We start from the raw sequence: 17,353 nt of genomic DNA on the forward strand, positions 1-17,353 counted from the left end.
TGGACCCCTGACCATCACATCTACATTATATGGCCAAAACTCTGTGGACCTCTGTCCACCACATCTACATTATATAGCCAAAAGTCTGTGGACTCGTGGCCTTCACATTTACGGTATATAGCTAAAAGTCTGTGGATGCCTGGCCTTCACATCTACATTATATGGCCAAACTCTGTGGACCCCAGACCATCACATCTACATTATATAGCCAAATGTCTGTGGATGCCTGGCCTTCACACGTTATATGGTCAAAGGTTGTGGACCCCTGTCCATCACATCTACATTATATAGCCAAATGTCTGTGGACCTGGCCTTCACATTTACATTATATAGCCATAAGTCTGTGAACCTCTGGCCATCACATCTACATTATATAGCCAAAAGTCTGTGGATGCCTGGCCTTCACATCTACGTTATATGGTCAAAGGTTTGTGGACCCCTGTCCATCACATCTACATTATATAGCCAAATGTCTGTGGACCCCTGGCCTTCACATTTACATTATATAGCCAAAAGTCTGTGGACCTCTGGCCATCACATCTAAATTATATAGCCAAAAGTCTGTGGACCCCTGGCCTTCACATTTACATTATATAGCTCAAAGTCTGTGGACCTCTGGCCATCACATCTACATTATATAGCCAAATGTCTGTGGATGCCTGGCCTTCACATCTACATTATATAGCCAAAAGTCTCTAGACGCCTGGCCTTCACATCTACATTAAAGACCAAACAAACAACATTTTAGACAATTTTACACTTTCATCCTTGTGGTAACAGTTTGGTGAACACTATTTTCTCTTCCAGCATGACTATGACTCCCTGTATACAACGCCAGCTCCATAAATACATGGTTTGACCAGTTTGGTTTGGAGAAATTCAAAAAGACCTGTGCAGAGCCCTGACCTCAAACCTACTAAGGCCTGGTTCACACTTAATGCATTTTTTTTAGCGTGTTTTCAGTTTTGCAGAAACACCCTACAGTCCGTTTTACATGGTTTTCTATGGATGTAGTTCACATCCTGTGCATTTTATCGAAAGGGCCAGGGACTTTTTTTTTCCTGGTTTTTCTCCATAGACTTCAATGGATGAAAAGCATGTATGGGGAAAAACGCAAAATGCACCTGCAATATGCAAACGGCAACCTTCATAGGTGTGAATCAGGCCTAAATGTCTCTGGGATGAATTGAAATGCTGATTTGTGCTATTTCAGCTTTTTTTTTTTGGCTGAATGGGCATAAATGTCCACATAAACACTCCACCATCTTGTGAAAAGACTTCCCTGTAGAGTAGAGGCTGTTATTTACTTTATTTATTACAGGTACTTATATAGCATTGTTAATTTAGGTAGCACATTACATATATTATTCATTCACATCAGTTCTTGCCCTCAAGGAGCTTACAATGGAAGGTCCCTAACTCATATTCATACATGGTAAGGCCAATTTAGACAGGAACCAATTAACCTACCAGCATGTCTATGGCGTGTGGGAGGAAACCCACGCAGGCACAAGAAAGAAAATGCAAACTCCTGACAGGTAGTGTCATTGATACGAGTTGAATATATAATGTAGATTATATAATAATGTAGATGTGATGGACATAGGTACACAGACTTTTGGCTATATAATGTAGATGTGAAGGCCAGGCATCCACAGACTTTTGGTTATATAATGTAGATGTGATGGACATAGGTCCACAGACTTTTGGCTATATAATGTAGATGTGAAGGCCAGGCATCCACAGACTTTTGGCTATATAATGTAGATGTGAAGGCCAGGGGTCCACAGACTTTTGGTTATATAATGTAGATGTGATGGACATAGGTCCACAGACATTTGGCTATATAATGTAGATGTGAAGGCCAGGCATCCACAGACTTTTGGCTATATAATGTAGATGTGAAGGCCAGGCATCCACAGACATTTGGCTATATAATGCAGATGTGATGGACGGGGGTCCACAGACTTTTGGCTATATAATGTAGATGTGAAGGCCAGGGGTCCACAGACTTTTGGCTATATAATGTAGATGTGAAGGCCAGGCATCCACAGACATTTGGCTATATAATGTAGATGTGAAGGCCAGGCATCCACAGACATTTGGCTATATAATGCAGATGTGAAGGCCAGGCATCCACAGACATTTGGCTATATAATGTAGATGTGAAGGCCAGGCATCCACAGACTTTTGGCTATATAATGTAGATGTGAAGGCCAGGCATCCACAGACTTTTGGCTATATAATGTAGATGTGAAGGCCAGGCATCCACAGACTTTTGGCTATATAATGTAGATGTGATGGACGGGGGTCCACAGACTTTTGGCTATATAATGTAGATGTGAAGACCAGGGGTCCACAGACTTTTGGTTATATAATGTAGATGTGATGGACATAGGTCCACAGACTTTTGGCTATATAATGTAGGTGTGAAGGCCAGGCATCCACAGACTTTTGGCTATATAATGTAGATGTGATGGACAGGGGTCCACAGACTTTTGACCAAATAATGTAAATGTGTAGATGCCCGGGCTAGAAGGAATCCATTGGCGGCGGAAGTTCACCATATAGAGAATACTGTGGACCAGATGGTTACCGGCAGTCTCTATGACCTTTCGGAGGCCTGGGCATGACGTTATGATGCCACGTCTGGCCCCGGCAGTTGTAAACACTGCCATGTATTCGGCGGGAAAGGCTGAGATCGTTTTTTTTCTTTTTTTTTTTTTTTATTCTCAGTCTTTCCAGGCTAGATGAGACTCCCCATCTCTCTGTAAAGAGGACCTGTCACGCATTATTCCTATTACAAGGGATGTTTACATTCCTTGTAATAGGAATAAAAGCGATCAAAAAAAACGTAAAGGGAAAGTTTTTTTTTTTTTTTTTTTTTTTTTTTTTTTTTACAATCAAAAAATGTTCAATTGAAAGCGCCCCCGTCCCAGCATGCTCACACGCATACGTACGTCACACCCCCGTATATGTAAACGGTATTAAAGCAACATGTGAGGTATCGCCGCAAATGTTAGAACGAGAGCAATAATTCTAGCAATCGACCTCCTCTGTAACTCTAAACCTTTTTAAAGCGTCGCCAGTGGAGATTTTTAAATACCGACGTTTAGCGCCATTCCACAAGCGTGTGCAATTTAAAAAAAAAATTGGGCCGACTTTAGAGTTTTTTTTTTTTCTCTTTTTTTCCTTTTAATTCATGAAACGTTTTTTTTTTCTTTTTTCTTTTTTTCTCCCAAAAAACCCTAGGGGCTCTGCTAAAAAACAAAAAAAAACATATATAATGTTTGGGGTTTCTGAGTAATTTTCTAGCAAAAAAATAAATAAAAATTATGATTGATTTTTACATGTAGGAGAGGAGTGCCACAATTGGCCCGGAAATGGAAGTGGTTAAAGCCCATGGTTTTGGAATGGGGTGTCCAACAAGCTTATATAGGTGTGATAGTTAAGTGTCCACAAAGTTAAGACTATACATATTTTGCATGGTTATATTGCCTGGTCTCCCCCCCCCCCCCCCCCCTTTTTTTTTTTGTTTTTTGTTTTTTTACCTTGTTTTGTATGGCTGGGTGTGGTTTGGCTGGTTTTATATATCGCATAGACGTTGATCTATATAAATGGGAAAAAGACCTAAGATAGAGGAGTAAGTATGGAAGTGTATAGATAATGGTTTACTTTCTCATTTATTTTTTTCATATAATATTGTGTGGTTTGTTGTAAATGAAAATTTTGATAAAAATCGAATTATTAAAAAAAAAAAAAAAAAAAAAAGACTATACATATAGTGTATATTTCAATCCAGCTGCACTGTTGGCTGTCACATCCGTTGGCAGAGAATTCCAACGTCTTCCTTCCGGCAGTTTCCAGCTCTGTAAAGGGTTAATATCCGCCGCCTCTAAGAAATCCGTGTGTAGTATATATCATTTTATCTTCCACGGTAAATTATCTCAACAGCCAGCAGCTCCCATTTATCATGCTGTATTTCCCCCCTTATTATAAAATATATTAATATGAAGAGGAAAAGACATTCCCTTTCATGTTCCATATCAAACTCTTTTTAATAGACCCTGATTGAATCAGACCGCGGCCTGCCGAGGCGCGGTGAATGCTGAAAGGCGCACTGTATTTTGCATGTTAAAGAACTCTCCAGGTTGGAGATGGTAATCCTGACGTCAGGACGGCGTCCTTATCAGATGCCCACCCCCCCCCTCCCCTCCTTACTTCTCCCACGTGGTGCCTACTTACCCGATTCACAGGCAAATGTTTTTGAGGTGTCATCGGTGAAGAAAACGCCAACCGCGTGCTTCTTGGTGGTTTTGGGGAGTCGGAGGATGTTCTTGACATTGTTCAGTTCCGTCACCTGCAAGGCAAAGCAGTTGATCGTTTTTTTTTTTTTTTTTATTAGTACGGTATAGCCACAGCTTTCAACCAAAAGCTCGGTTTTTCTACAACTTTCCACCCAATACATATTTGCTGTGTACTCGTTTTACAAGTTTATCACCACCCAAAACTTTTTTGGTGTTTTTGGATAACCTACGGGAAGGTTGTAGACCCCTCTCAGGTACTGTTGCAGTCTCAGTCCCCGAAAGACGAACCTTTACTTATCCTTTAAGACTGGCTTACCTTCACTTTGGAGAGATTTCCATGAACTTGTAGGCAGGTACAGTCTACTTTCCTTACAGCAGGTGGCACTCTTCCGCAACGGCCCTGTTGCTGCAGAGGAAGTCAGGAGGAACAAGATTCCTCTGTGGTTTCCTGGGTCACCAGGGAAGCTATCCTATTGGATGCTGCTGCCCTATGTGACTCAAGTAGCCATTTTGGGTCAGGCAGAGCCTTCTTAAAGTGGTTGTAAACTCTGTTACACCACATGTACCTACAGGAAATAAGGCTTACCTGTAGATACTGTGTGAATATCTTGCACAGTTTCGGACAGTGATGGTGAACCCCAGATGTTTTGGAACTACATTTCCCATGATGCTCGCCTACACTGCAGAATGCATGGGCATTATGGGAAATGTAGTTTCAAAACATCTGGGGTGCCAAGGTTCGCCATCACTGGTTTAGGAGATATTCAGCGTGCATGTAGCCGATGACATCGGACCTCCAGAAACTGCGGTCTCCCGAGCACAGGAGTGACGTCATCGCGGCTCCAGCCACTCACAGCGCGCAAGCACGCAAACCTGGAAGAAACACAGGGGGGGGGGGGGGGGGAGATATCAGCCATCTCAGCGGTGAGCGGGCACCACTGGAGGGCTTCGTTCTAAGGTAAGTATTTTATAATGTGTTAATATACGATGTATACTAGCACAAATTAATCTTTGTCTTACAGGTTATTTTGTAGCGCCAAGCTCCTGAAGAGCACTCGCTATGTTTTGTAAATTTAGTTTTTCCCTAAGACCATAGTTTGGTGTTGGGGTTGATTACAGTAAATTATGGTTTTGGCATCAGTTTGGCTGGACTTGGAACGCAGTCTGGTTGGACGCATTGGGTACCAATCTCTTTCTCGGAGCCAATCAGCGGGTGTGTTGTCTCGTTGTGTATTCCGGGAGAGGGTACTTAAGGTGCTGAGATCACGTGGTTCTGGGTTCCGGTCCAGAAATATGTGCTGACTCCTTGGTCCTGGTCCTCCTGACCAGCCCCCAGAGGCCCTCGTGGCCTGAGGTGCGGATCCGTCCATTTCCGAGTCTCGGGGGGCTGGCTAGCCCGAGGCATAGTAACTGGAAGGAGGGTTGCGAGGTGGTCCGTGCCATCTCAGGTTTGTAGAGCCCCAGCAACTGAAGGCGCAACCAGGGGAGGACTCTTTGGAAGAGGACCATGCACGAGGCTGGCTGCTCAGTAAGAGCCTGGAGGCTAAGCTGAAAGGACACCAGGTGAGTCCGCATTCTTGCGGCATCGCCGGACCAGCTGCAAAATACTGGTACCATAAGAGAGTTCCTAATTTCACCCTTCAGTTACAACTAAGTTCTGTAAGAGACTTTCTGATTTGTTCTAAAGTTCTACAACCAAGTCTGTGGCAGAGACTTTGCTAAGCTTAAATCGCCCGTCGGCTGCTAAATTCATTAAAATGGGATTTATACGGTAGTTGAAATATCCAGTTGCGAATGGCTATTCCCTGGATCACCTAGTGAGAGACATTTCAAGTGTCAGCAGTTCCAAGAGTACCTGAGCTTTACTACCCATACACTCTATTCCCTACTGAGAGACTGAGTTCTGTTCAACGTTCTTTGCAAATAAAAATTCCTAACGGGATTCAAGTGTCGGTCTCTACAGTTTATTGGGCCATCAACCTCGGGAAACCCCTAGACGAGCAACGAGGTGGAGAAGGTAACGGTAAGCCTAAACAAAACCAGCCACTCCTTCGGGGGTCAGTGCTACGTTTTGTTTTATATTCTTCAGCGGTTTACAACTGATTTAAAGAGGAACTCAGGTCGACATCCCCATATTTTTCCCCCTCACTTACCTAATATTTGTATCTGAACATTTCAGATACTTACCCATCCAGTGGATCTAGCATTGACCCGCTGAGATCATCTCATGCCTGGCCACAGCTCCATCCCACGCCGCCATGTTCTATTTGACGTCATCGAGAGGCCATCCCGACTCTTCTGGATTTCCGCCCGATGATGCGCCAATAAGATAGACCCCCTCCTACTGTTCTTCAATGAAAGCCTATGCCTCCCGGAATATGTGACGTATATGCTACGACTAAGGCTATTGCCGAAACGCGTCAGTTTATTGTTTTCTTGTCACTCTGATGTACCATTAAATGACACTTCAAGGATTACAGTCTTGTCGGCTTTTTACTTTTCGTACATATCCCGGGAGGGAGGCGCCATGGGCAATGTGTGCGTCATTCACCTAAGGCGAGTGCCCTGCATGGGGAGGTGGGCCTGACTTTCCATAAAAAAACAAAACAAAAAAAACGTAAAGCAAAGAAAAAAAAATGCCTTATTCCGCCAGAGGAAGGGAGGAGGGGTGGAGAGGCGGGATCTTCCTTGGGAGGGTGAAGGCCCGCTTTAAGGCCCTGTCTCCCGGGTTTTAGCATGCTTTGGCAAGTGGACAGAGTAGAGACGGGTACCCCGTCTGTGAGGGACAGTAATAGAGTAGGGCCTCATCTCTTCTGGACATTCTCCTGATTGGAGACCAGAAGGCCAGGCCACATTCTGCCCCTCCTTATGCCTCGTACACACGAGCGGGAATTTCCATCTATAAACTCTTGGATGGTTTTTCTGACGGAATTCCGCTCAAGCTTGGCTTGCGTACACACGGTCACACAATAGTTCTCTGAACACTACGACGAGCTGAGAAAATGAAGTTCAAAGCTTCTGAGCATGCGTCGAAATGTTTCCGAGCATGCATAGGAATTTTGCGTGTCGGAATTGGTACAGATGGTTGGAACTTTTTCCGACCGAAAAATAGAGAACCTGCTCTCAATCTTTTGCTGGTGGGAATTCGGCCAGCAAAAGTCAGATGGAGCATACACACGGTCAAAATTTCCAACCAAAAGCTCACATCGGGCTTTTGCTGGAGGAATTTCCGCTCGTGTGTACGGGGCATAACAGGTGCTGTCGGTTTGGCTGAAATCTGCTCTCTACATGTTGTTGGAATCCGTTGGTGTACCCAATTAAGCTGTCCTGCCTCCGGCTTTATTGTGAACTACCTCTGCATCATTTCAATACAAGTTCTTTACATCGTACTTTGACTTTGTGTGTTGCCGCCACGCTGCACCCCACCTACATATTGACTGACATGCACACACATATAGTTTCTTGCCATTTTTGGTCTGTTGGCGCCTCTGCATTTATCCAAGGGTCAACAGATTCTTTACTTTGAAAAAGCACAACAACAAAATTCTTAAAGCCCCAAATGTTTTTGCTTCGCTTTGGAGGGGATGGGGTACAATGAGAATCTCTGACCAGGTTTTATTGCTTCCAGCATTTAATTGGTCAAAGTACCACATTCACTTGGGGGGCATCCTAAAACAGGAGCACAGAGAATCTGGTGCAGCTGTCCATATTAACCATCAGCTTTCAGGTTTTATTGTCAAAACAAGCTGAAATTAGAAGCTGATTCCGTGTGCGGCAGTTTTAGTAAATCCCCCCCCCCCATTGCATTGCTCATTCAGTCCAGTCTATATACTGTACATTGTTTCCTATCTCCAAGCCCTGGTGAAGGGGGTGATTTATAGCCCTCGAAATGCGTTGCCTATATTTGATCTTAATTGGAATATACTGTATTTATTGGCGTAAAACACACACTTTTTCACCCTGAAAATCGGGTGCAAATAGTGTGTGCGTGTTACACGCCGATACTGCAATTTGGGCTGCCTAGGAGGGAGGGGGGGGGGGGCGGGACGAGCGACCGTCAGATTACATAAAGTGAGAATCTCCTGTTTACTCAGTGGCCTCTGTAATGGGAAGTCCAGTCTCCTGGGCCGGTGTCCTATCATATAGTGTCCCCCATCGGATAGTGTCCGCTGTGTACACAGCACACACAGATTCCGAAAATAGCTGAAGATGAACGGCGCCTGCGCCGTGAGTCCAGGTTCTAGCCCCACCATCCAAGTGGACATAGAGTTGGAATAAAAAGAGCCGAGCGCAGCGAGGCCGAGCCCGAATCGCGACGAGCGGGCGAGCCCGGGAGGGGCCCTCTAATATCGGCAGCCCTATGTCCACTTGGATGGTGGGGCTACCACCTCGACTCACGGCGCAGTCGCCGTTCATCTTTGGAGATTTTCCGAAGCTTCTTCTGCTCCGTGCTGTACGGGGCTGTATAGTATCCGCTGGCAGGACACTATATGCCAGAACACCGGCATTGGACCACTGTTCTGTCTATCATAGAAGCCGGTCCAGGAGGCGGGACTTTGTATTAAAGAGGCCACTGAGTAAACGGGAGATTCTCGCTGTATGTAATCTGATGGCGCTGATTCCAGCCCCCCCCCCCCCCCACCCCATCCCCGTATCCTCCGAGGCAGCAGTAATCTGAGGTAAGGCTGCATATGGGCATTGATCGGGCTGCATTCATGGCAATGGTGAGGCTGCATATGGGCATTGATCCGGCTGCATTCATGGCAAGGGTGAGCCTGCATATGGGCATTGATCGGGCTGCATTCATGGCAATGGTGAGGCTGCATATGGGCATTGATCAAGCTGCATTGATGGGCAATTGTGAGGCTGCAGATAGGCAATGGTGAGGCTACAGATGGGCACTCGTGAGGCTGCATTGATGGGCGATGACCCTTATTTTGCTTCAAAGTTCTTTATTTAAAATGTAAGTTTTTTTTTCCCCCCCCTTGAAACTAGTAATTAATAAGGGGTCCCCAAATACCGGCCCCCAACCCTATGTTAATGAGTATGGGGTACGGTGTACCCCTACCCATTCACCTGGGGAAAAAAGTGTTAATAAAAAACAAAACACGTTTTTAAAATACTTTATTAGACAGCTCCGGGGGTCTTCTTCCGTCTTCGGGGGCATTCTGCTTCTTCTTCTTCTTCCTTCTTCTTCTCTTCTTCCGATGTTGACACGACAATCCATCTGGCCGTAATGTCAGGGACACGTTGCGCGGCGACTTATATAGGCATAAGGGGCGGGGTCACCATGTTGCGTCAACATCGGAAGAAGAGAAGAAGAAGGAAGAAGAAGAAGCAGAAGGCGGTGGCGACAGTGACAAGACCGGGCCAACGCTAGCAAAAGAGCTGGAGGAAGAAAGCGGAGGCCGGGCAAGAAGAACTGAAGAGCGGGACAAGACCCCCGAAGTCAGTAGAAGACTCCCGGACGGCGGCGGCAACGAAGGAGAAAGCCGGGCTCCTCCGCTAGTAAAAGAACAGAAAATAGCGGAGGAGTCCGGCGAGAAGAGCCCCGAAGATGGAAGAAGACCCCCGGAGCTGTCTAATAACCACCCCCTTTCCTGCGTGCTCAGGGTCTGCTATGGACTTTGGGGGACCCCCATGCAGTTTTTTTGGCGTAGGGGTTGCCCTTTAAATCCATACCAGGTGACATGGCTCGCGAGGTGTCAATTTCGCCGATGGAAAATGAACGGACTTTACTCCGCGTGTGGGCAGGTCCGTTCATTTCAAAAGTCCGGCAGACTGCCTAGTCTGGGGGATAATTTTGAGTCAAGACTTCTTTCGAAGTCCGCCGGACTTTTAGGAAGAAAAAGTCAGCCGGAGCCCACACCAATTTCCGCTCGTGTGTACGGGGCATAACAGGTGCTGTCGGTTTGGCTGAAATCTGCTTTCTACATGTTGTTGGAATCCGTTAGTGTACCCAATTAAGCTGTCCTGCCTCCGGCTTTATTGTGAACTACCTCTGTATCATTTCAATACAAGTTCTTTACATCGTACTTTGACTTTGTGTGTTATTGCCGCCACGCTGCACCCCACCTACATATTGACTGACATGCACACACATATAGTTTCTTGCCATTTTTGGTCTGTTGCCGCCTCTGCATTTATCCAAGGGTCAACGGATTCTTTACTTTGAAAAAGCACAACAACAAAATTCTTAAAGCCCCAAATGTTTTTGCTTCGCTTTGGAGGGGATGGGGTACAATGAGAATCTCTGACCAGGTTTTATTGCTTCCAGCATTTAATTGGTCAAAGTACCACATTCACTTGGAGGGGGGGGGCATCCTAAAACAGGAGCACAGAGAATCTGGTGCAGCTGTCCATAGTAACCATCAGCTTCCAGGTTTTATTGTCAAAGCAAGCTGAAGTTAGAAGCTGATTCCGTGTGCGGCAGTTTTAGTAAATCCCCCCCCCCCCCCCCCATTGCATTGCTCATTCAGTCCAGTCTATATACTGTACATTGTTTCCCATCTCCAAGCCCTGGTGAAGGGGGTGACTTATAGCCCTCGAAATGTGTTGCCTATATTTGATCTTAATTGGAATATACTGTATTTATTGGCGTAAGACACACTTTTTCACCCTGAAAATCTGGTGCAAATAGTGTGTGCGTGTTACACGCCAATACTGCAATTTGGGCTGCCTAGGAGGGAAGGGGGAGGGCGGGACGAGCGACCATTGGATAGTGTCCGCTGTGTACTGCGCATGCACACACAGATTCCGAAAATAGCCAAAGATGAACGGCGCCTGCGCCGTGAGTCCAGGTTCTAGCCCCACCATCCAAGTGGACATAGAGATGGAATAAAAAGAGCCGAGCACAGTGAGGCTGAGCCCTAAGCGTGGCGAGCGAAGTGAGCCTGCGAGGGGCCCTCTAATATCGGCAGCCCTATGTCCGCTTGGATGGTGGGGCTACCACCTCGACTCAGCGCGGTTCATCTTTGGAGATTTTCTGAAGCTTCTTCTGCTCCGTGCTGTACGGGGCTGTATAGTATCCGCTGACAGGACACTATATGCCAGAACACTGGCATTGGACCACTGTTCTGTCTATCATAGAAGCCGATCCAGGAGGCGGGACTTTGTATTAAAGAGGCCACCGAGTAAACGGGAGATTTTCGCTGTATGTAATCTGATGGCGCTCAACCCAGCCCCCCCCCCCCCCACCCCATCCCCGTATCCTCCAAGGCAGCAGTAATCTGAGTTAAGGCTGCATATGGGCATTGATCGGGCTGCATTCATGGCAATGGTGAGGCTGCATATGGGCATTGATCAAGCCGCATTGATGAGCAATTGTGAGGCTGCAGATGGCATTGGTCAGGCTGCAGATAGGCAATGGTGAGGCTACAGATGGGCACTCGTGAGGCTGCATTGATGGGCGATGACCCTTATTTTGCTTCAAAGTTCTTTATTTAAAATGTAAGTTTCCCCCCCCCCCCCCCCCCCCCGAAACTAATAATTAATAAGGGGGTCCCCAGATACCGGCCCTCCACCCTATGTTAATGAGTATGTGGTATGATGTACCCCTACCCATTCACCTGGGGAAAAAAGTGTTAATAAAAAACAAAACACGTGTTTTTAAAATACTTTATTAGACAGCTCCGGTGGTCTTCTTCCGTCTTCGGGGGCATTCTGCTTCTTCTTCCTTCTTCTTCTTCTCTTCTTCCGATGTTGACACGACAATCTCTCTGGCCGTAATGTCAGGGATGAGTTGCACGGCGACTTATATAGGCATAAGGGGCGGGGTCACCACATTGCGTCAACATCGGAAGAAGAGAAGAAGCAGGAAGAAGAAGAAGCAGCAGAAGGCGGTGGCGACAGTGACAAGACTGGGCCAATGCTAGCAAAAGAGCTGGAGGAAGAAAGCGGAGGCCCGGCAAGAACCGGGGACCCCCATGCAGTTTTTTTTGGCGTAGGGGTTGCCCTTTAAATCCATACCAGGCGACAGGGCTCGCGAGGTGTCAATTTCGCCGATGGAAAATGAACGGACTTTACTCCGCGTGTGGGCAGGTCCGTTCATTTCAAAAGTCCGGCGGACTGCCGAGTCCGGCGGATAATTTTGAGTCAAGACTTCTTTCGAAGTCCGCCGGACTTTTAGGAAGAAAAAGTCAGCCGGAGCCCACACACGGGCGGATTGTCCGGCGGACTCTGGTCCGACGGACCAAGTCCGCCAGATAATCCGATTTGTGTGTACGCGCCATTAGAGTCTGCAAAAGACTTGAGACCGGGGCGGAGGTTCACCTTCCAGCAGGACAACGACCCGAAACATCCAGCCAGAGCTACAATAGAATGGTTTAGATCAAAGCATATTCATGTGTTAGAATGGCCCAGTCACAGTCCAGACCTAAATCCCATTGAGAATCTGTGGCAAGACTTGAAAATTGCTGATCACAGACGCTCTCCATCCAATCTGACAGAACTTGAGATATTTTGCAAACAAGAATGGGCAAAAATGTCCCTCTCTAGATGTGCAAAGCTGGTAGAGACATCCTCAAAAAGACTTGCAGCTGTAATTGCAGAGAAAGGGGGTTCTACAAAGTATTGACTCCGGGGGGGGGGGGCGCCATAAAATTGCCCCCCCACACTTTTCACATATTTATTTGTAAAAACATTTGAAAACCATTTATAATTTTCCTTCCACTTCACAATTATGTGCCGCTTTGTGTTGGTCAGTCACCTAAAATCCCAATAAAAGACATTTACGTTTTTGGTTGTAACATGACAAAAATGTGGAAAATTTCAAGGGGTATGAATACTTTTTCAAGGCATTGTATATTGTGTCTCCTTAGCAAAGCCCTACCATAACAAAATGCACTAACTATGAGCTTAACGGTCTTTTCTGCCTTTTATGATCCCCATTTATAAATATAATCTTAGCAGCAAAATACTTTATCATGAACAGATGGTAGACAATCCCGGCAACGTTCTAAAACGTAGGGATTTTACGGCATCCTTGGTCCAATAAAATCTAATATACAGTACACTCTGAGGCCACTTCAATGCTGGCTTCCCCAATAAATTACAGCTTAGAATCCTTCTGTAGGAATACATTACATCCTTTTATACTCCATATGGTAAAAGAATGTTTAGTTTACTCTGTGCGTCATATTTAATTGACATTCTATCTATTTTCATCTATTGTTGCGTCTCAGTGCCGTTGATCTCCTGCAGTCTCTTTGCAGCCACTTACCATCGACATGTGGCGCCGGCAATGGGTTTCCTGGTGGTGACAACAGAGGACCAATCCTGCTTATTAATGTGTGTTGAAATGGCCACTTGTTCCCATTGGCAGCCCAAGTCGCAGGGTGACGAAACAGGAAGGGGCGGATGCCCCTCCCTCTCAGAGTCTGAAAGCAAATACCAGCTCCCCTTAGCTAACCCGCAGTGCTCCGGGGAGCGTTAGATCCTTCTTTATAAAACAAAGGCTACCCACGATCGTTCCACAGAGAGCCAGAACGGGGATCTGCCAATTTAAACAGACAGATCCCCTTTCTGATGGGGGGGGGGAGGGGAAGAGAGATCTGCTGTTTCTAGTGATTAGGAACATCGACCTCTCTCCTCCTCCAGTCAGTCCCCTCCTCCCCTCACAGTTAGAAACACCTCCCAGGAAACACATTTAGCCCCTTGATCGCCCCCCTATTGTTAACACCTTCCCTGGCAGTGACATTTACACAGTAATCGGAGCATTTTTATAGCACTGATCGCTGTATTAATGTCAATGGTCCCAAAAAAGTGTCGAAGGTGTCCGATCTGTCCGGCGCAATGTCGCAGTCCCGCTAAGAAATCGCTGATCCCTGCCATTACTTGTAAAAAAAAAAAGAATAATAATAAAAATGCCATTATTGGGATTGTTTTTTTTTTTTTTTTTTTTTTTTTTTACCAAAAATATGTATAAAAATATAAATCGGCCTAAACTGAAGTTTGTTTTTTATATTTTTTTTGGGGGTGTATTTATTATAGTAAAAAGTGTGTATATATATATATAATATGTCATTTAAGGAGGTGTGGCGGGGGGGGGTTTCCTATGCCTACGAATCAGAGCACAGCCGGGCCAGAGCGTGCCCCCTACCCGGTACAGCAGAATCACATATATACAGTACTAATTCGTTCTAGAAGCATGCTTGTGATTAGGGACGAGCCCGATGTTCGAGTCGAACAGCGAACAATTTGGGGTGTTCGCAGCAAATTTTGAAGAGTCGCGAAACACCCTTTAGAAGTCACTCGGAAACACTCAGAGACGCTCTGAGACGCTCGGAAACACTCAAAAACACTCAGAAACACTTGGAAACACTCGGAAATACTCAGAGACGCTCTGAGACACTTGGAGACGCTTAGAGACACTTGTAAACACTCAGAGATGCTCGGAAATACTTGGAGACACGGAAACACTCGGAGACACTCAGAGACTGCCAGACTACACACCCCCAGAGGCTTGAATCCTGCTCGTCTTGCAAGACAATGCTCGCAAATCGAGTCAGGATTTAAAAAAAAAAAAAGCTCGTATTGCGAAATGCTCATAAACACGAGTTTTTCCCAATCCGAGGTTCTACTGTACGTGATACTGCGCAGCCGGCGCCCGCACTGTAGCAGTAAAGTGCGCGGTCTGCAACTGGTTAATTGAACAAGCTGAAGTTAGAAGCTGATTGGCTGCTATGCACGGCTGCACCAGTATTTGCACGCTCCAGTTTTAGTAAATCAACCCCCGCCCACCCCCCTCCCCCCCCACTCTGCACTTTCTAAAACGTTAAAATTGTCGGGAAAACAAGAGTCCGGTAATGAGAGATACAAATGAAAGCGGGGATAGCATTAATGCTCTGTTTTTATGCCGTCCTCTGACATGCCGGGGTTGTACAAGCCGGCTTATAATTCACAGGCCGCTAACAAAGACTTGAATTAATAGCCTCTCCGGCTGTATTTTTTTCCAATTAACGGAACGTCCAGATGTACCTGTTCTGGCTGCTGACCCTGCATCACGCCACAAAAACAGGTATTGATTGGGGTCTGGAAAATGTACAAACAGCTTCATTACTGGAACAAGGAACTGACAGCCGGGAAGAACAGGATGACCCTGATGTTAGCTAGGAGACCGTTTAATATTTTCTGCTGCGTATATTTCCAGTTTATGAATCCCTCTTCACACAGACATTCTGCATGTTCCTCTATCGGGTCCATCCCGCAATCATTTTCCTCATGTTTACATCTCTATACAGATGTCCTATTCAAATAATTTTTTATTCGTTTTTATTCCCCCCCCCCCCCCCCCAACCTTCATGACCAGGCCATTTTTTGCGATTGCGTTACTTTAACTGACAATTGCGCGGTCGTGCGACGTTGCACCCAAACAAAATTGACGTCCTTCTTTCCCCAAAAATAGAGCTTTCTTTCGGTGGTATTTGATCACCTCCGAGGTTTTTATTTTTTGCGCTATAAACAAAAAAAAAAAAAACAATTTTGAAAAAAAAAAACAACAAGAAAACAATATTTTTTACTTTCTGCTATAAAACATATCCAATAAAAAAATATAAAAAAAATCGAATATCTTCAATTTAGGCCAATATGTATTCTGCTACATATTTTTGGTTAAATAAGAGTATATACTGATTGGATTTGCGCAAAAGTTACAGCGTCTTTTTTTTTATTTTACTAGTAGTGGCATAGTTATGGATAGATTTATGGAATTTGTATTTATTTATTCATGTTTTTACTAGTAATGGCAGTGATCAGCGACTTTTTAGCGGGGCTGCGACGTGGCGGCAGACAAATCAGACACCTAACTGACAGGTTTGACGCTATTTTGGGGACCAGTGACACTAATACAGTGACTTGTGCTAAAAAATATGCACTGTCACTGTACTAATGACACTGGCAGAGAAGGGGTTAACATCAGGGGCGATCATAGGGTTAACTGTGTTCCTTGGGAGTGTTTGCTAACTGTGGGGGGGGGGGCTTTTACTTTGGGAAGGCAGAGATCTGTGTTCCCGCTTGGCAGAAACAAAGGATCACTTCTCAGGGAACGTGCATGCCTAAGGCCGGGAAGTGCACAATCATGAATCATGTAGCGGTACATGATTTTGCACAGGAGAACCGCCTTGCCGCTATATATATATATATATATATATATATATATATATATATATATATATATATATATATATATACTGTATACGGTCGGCAAGCGGTTAAACAAACCTACGATCACTCTAAAGAATTATCAAAAATGTGAAAGTGATTAAAGTATATCCAAAAGCAAATCTTTTTTTGGGTTCCTGTCTACATGCTCTCACCCCAGCATGCGATGCACATGTAGCACCCTCCTAGCGTAGCATGTTAGGTAAATTTAGCTTTTGGCTCATTCTCTAATCAAGGGAGCAGCGATTGTTTGTCCTGGTCTGTTTAGGGTTTTGCAATATGGGAGTTTGATTGCTTTCCCCCTGTCTCTGGAAGAAGCAAATAACCAACCTGAATATGTATCATGCTCTGGCCAATCCCCAAAGAGGAATGTCCAGCAGGGGGCTGGAGAGGTGATAAATAGCCTGAAGCACTGGGTTCCTTCTTCCTAGGAGGGTTCCAAATCCTGAGGGGGGGGGGGGGGGTTGGTTGGGTGCTCTATGGAATGCTTTACTCCTTGAAAATAATAAAGAAGGATCTCCTATGAGTTCCCTTCACTCCGACCAGCATGTTTAGGCCTTGTTTGACCACTCCCCTCGGGGCTCCCGAGTCTGAACCACCCTACCCCCCTCCCTAACCCTTCTCTCTTGACTGTGCTCTCCTGACTTTTCCCTTACTTTTTCTTTCAAATTTTTCTTGGTCTTGCTCACACAGTCGCCAGCCTGCAGGGTTGGTTGAAGGAGAAAAGCACCCCCCCCCAAACTGTGCCCCCTTTCCCTTAGGGTTAGGGTCAGGGTGCCCCCTACTCCTGCAATAAACCATTGCGCCAGGGGCAGCCGTCCCTCCTGCCCACCCCTTGTCCCAGGCCCTGATCCCTATGTTTCAGAATCCCTTAATCCTAATTGACA

At 45.6% G+C, this 17,353-nt stretch overlaps 1 protein-coding gene across 3 annotated transcripts in view; it reads right to left on the reverse strand.

Moving 5' to 3' along the window:
* DOK5 (docking protein 5) overlaps positions 1–17,353 on the reverse strand; it is a 333,902-nt gene that overhangs the window by 229,949 nt on the left and 86,600 nt on the right. For all 3 annotated transcript variants that reach the window (XM_077460548.1, XM_077460549.1, XM_077460547.1), the window contains exon 3: positions 4,246–4,360. In XM_077460548.1, the coding sequence (XP_077316674.1) occupies positions 4,246–4,360 (115 nt within the window). The remainder of the gene's footprint in view (positions 1–4,245; positions 4,361–17,353) is intronic.

The sequence above is a fragment of the Lithobates pipiens genome, unplaced genomic scaffold (genome assembly GCF_037356315.1).
Source record: "Lithobates pipiens isolate NorthernLeopardFrog02 unplaced genomic scaffold, aLitPip1_a1.2 Scaffold_28, whole genome shotgun sequence".
NCBI lineage: Eukaryota > Metazoa > Chordata > Amphibia > Anura > Ranidae > Lithobates > Lithobates pipiens.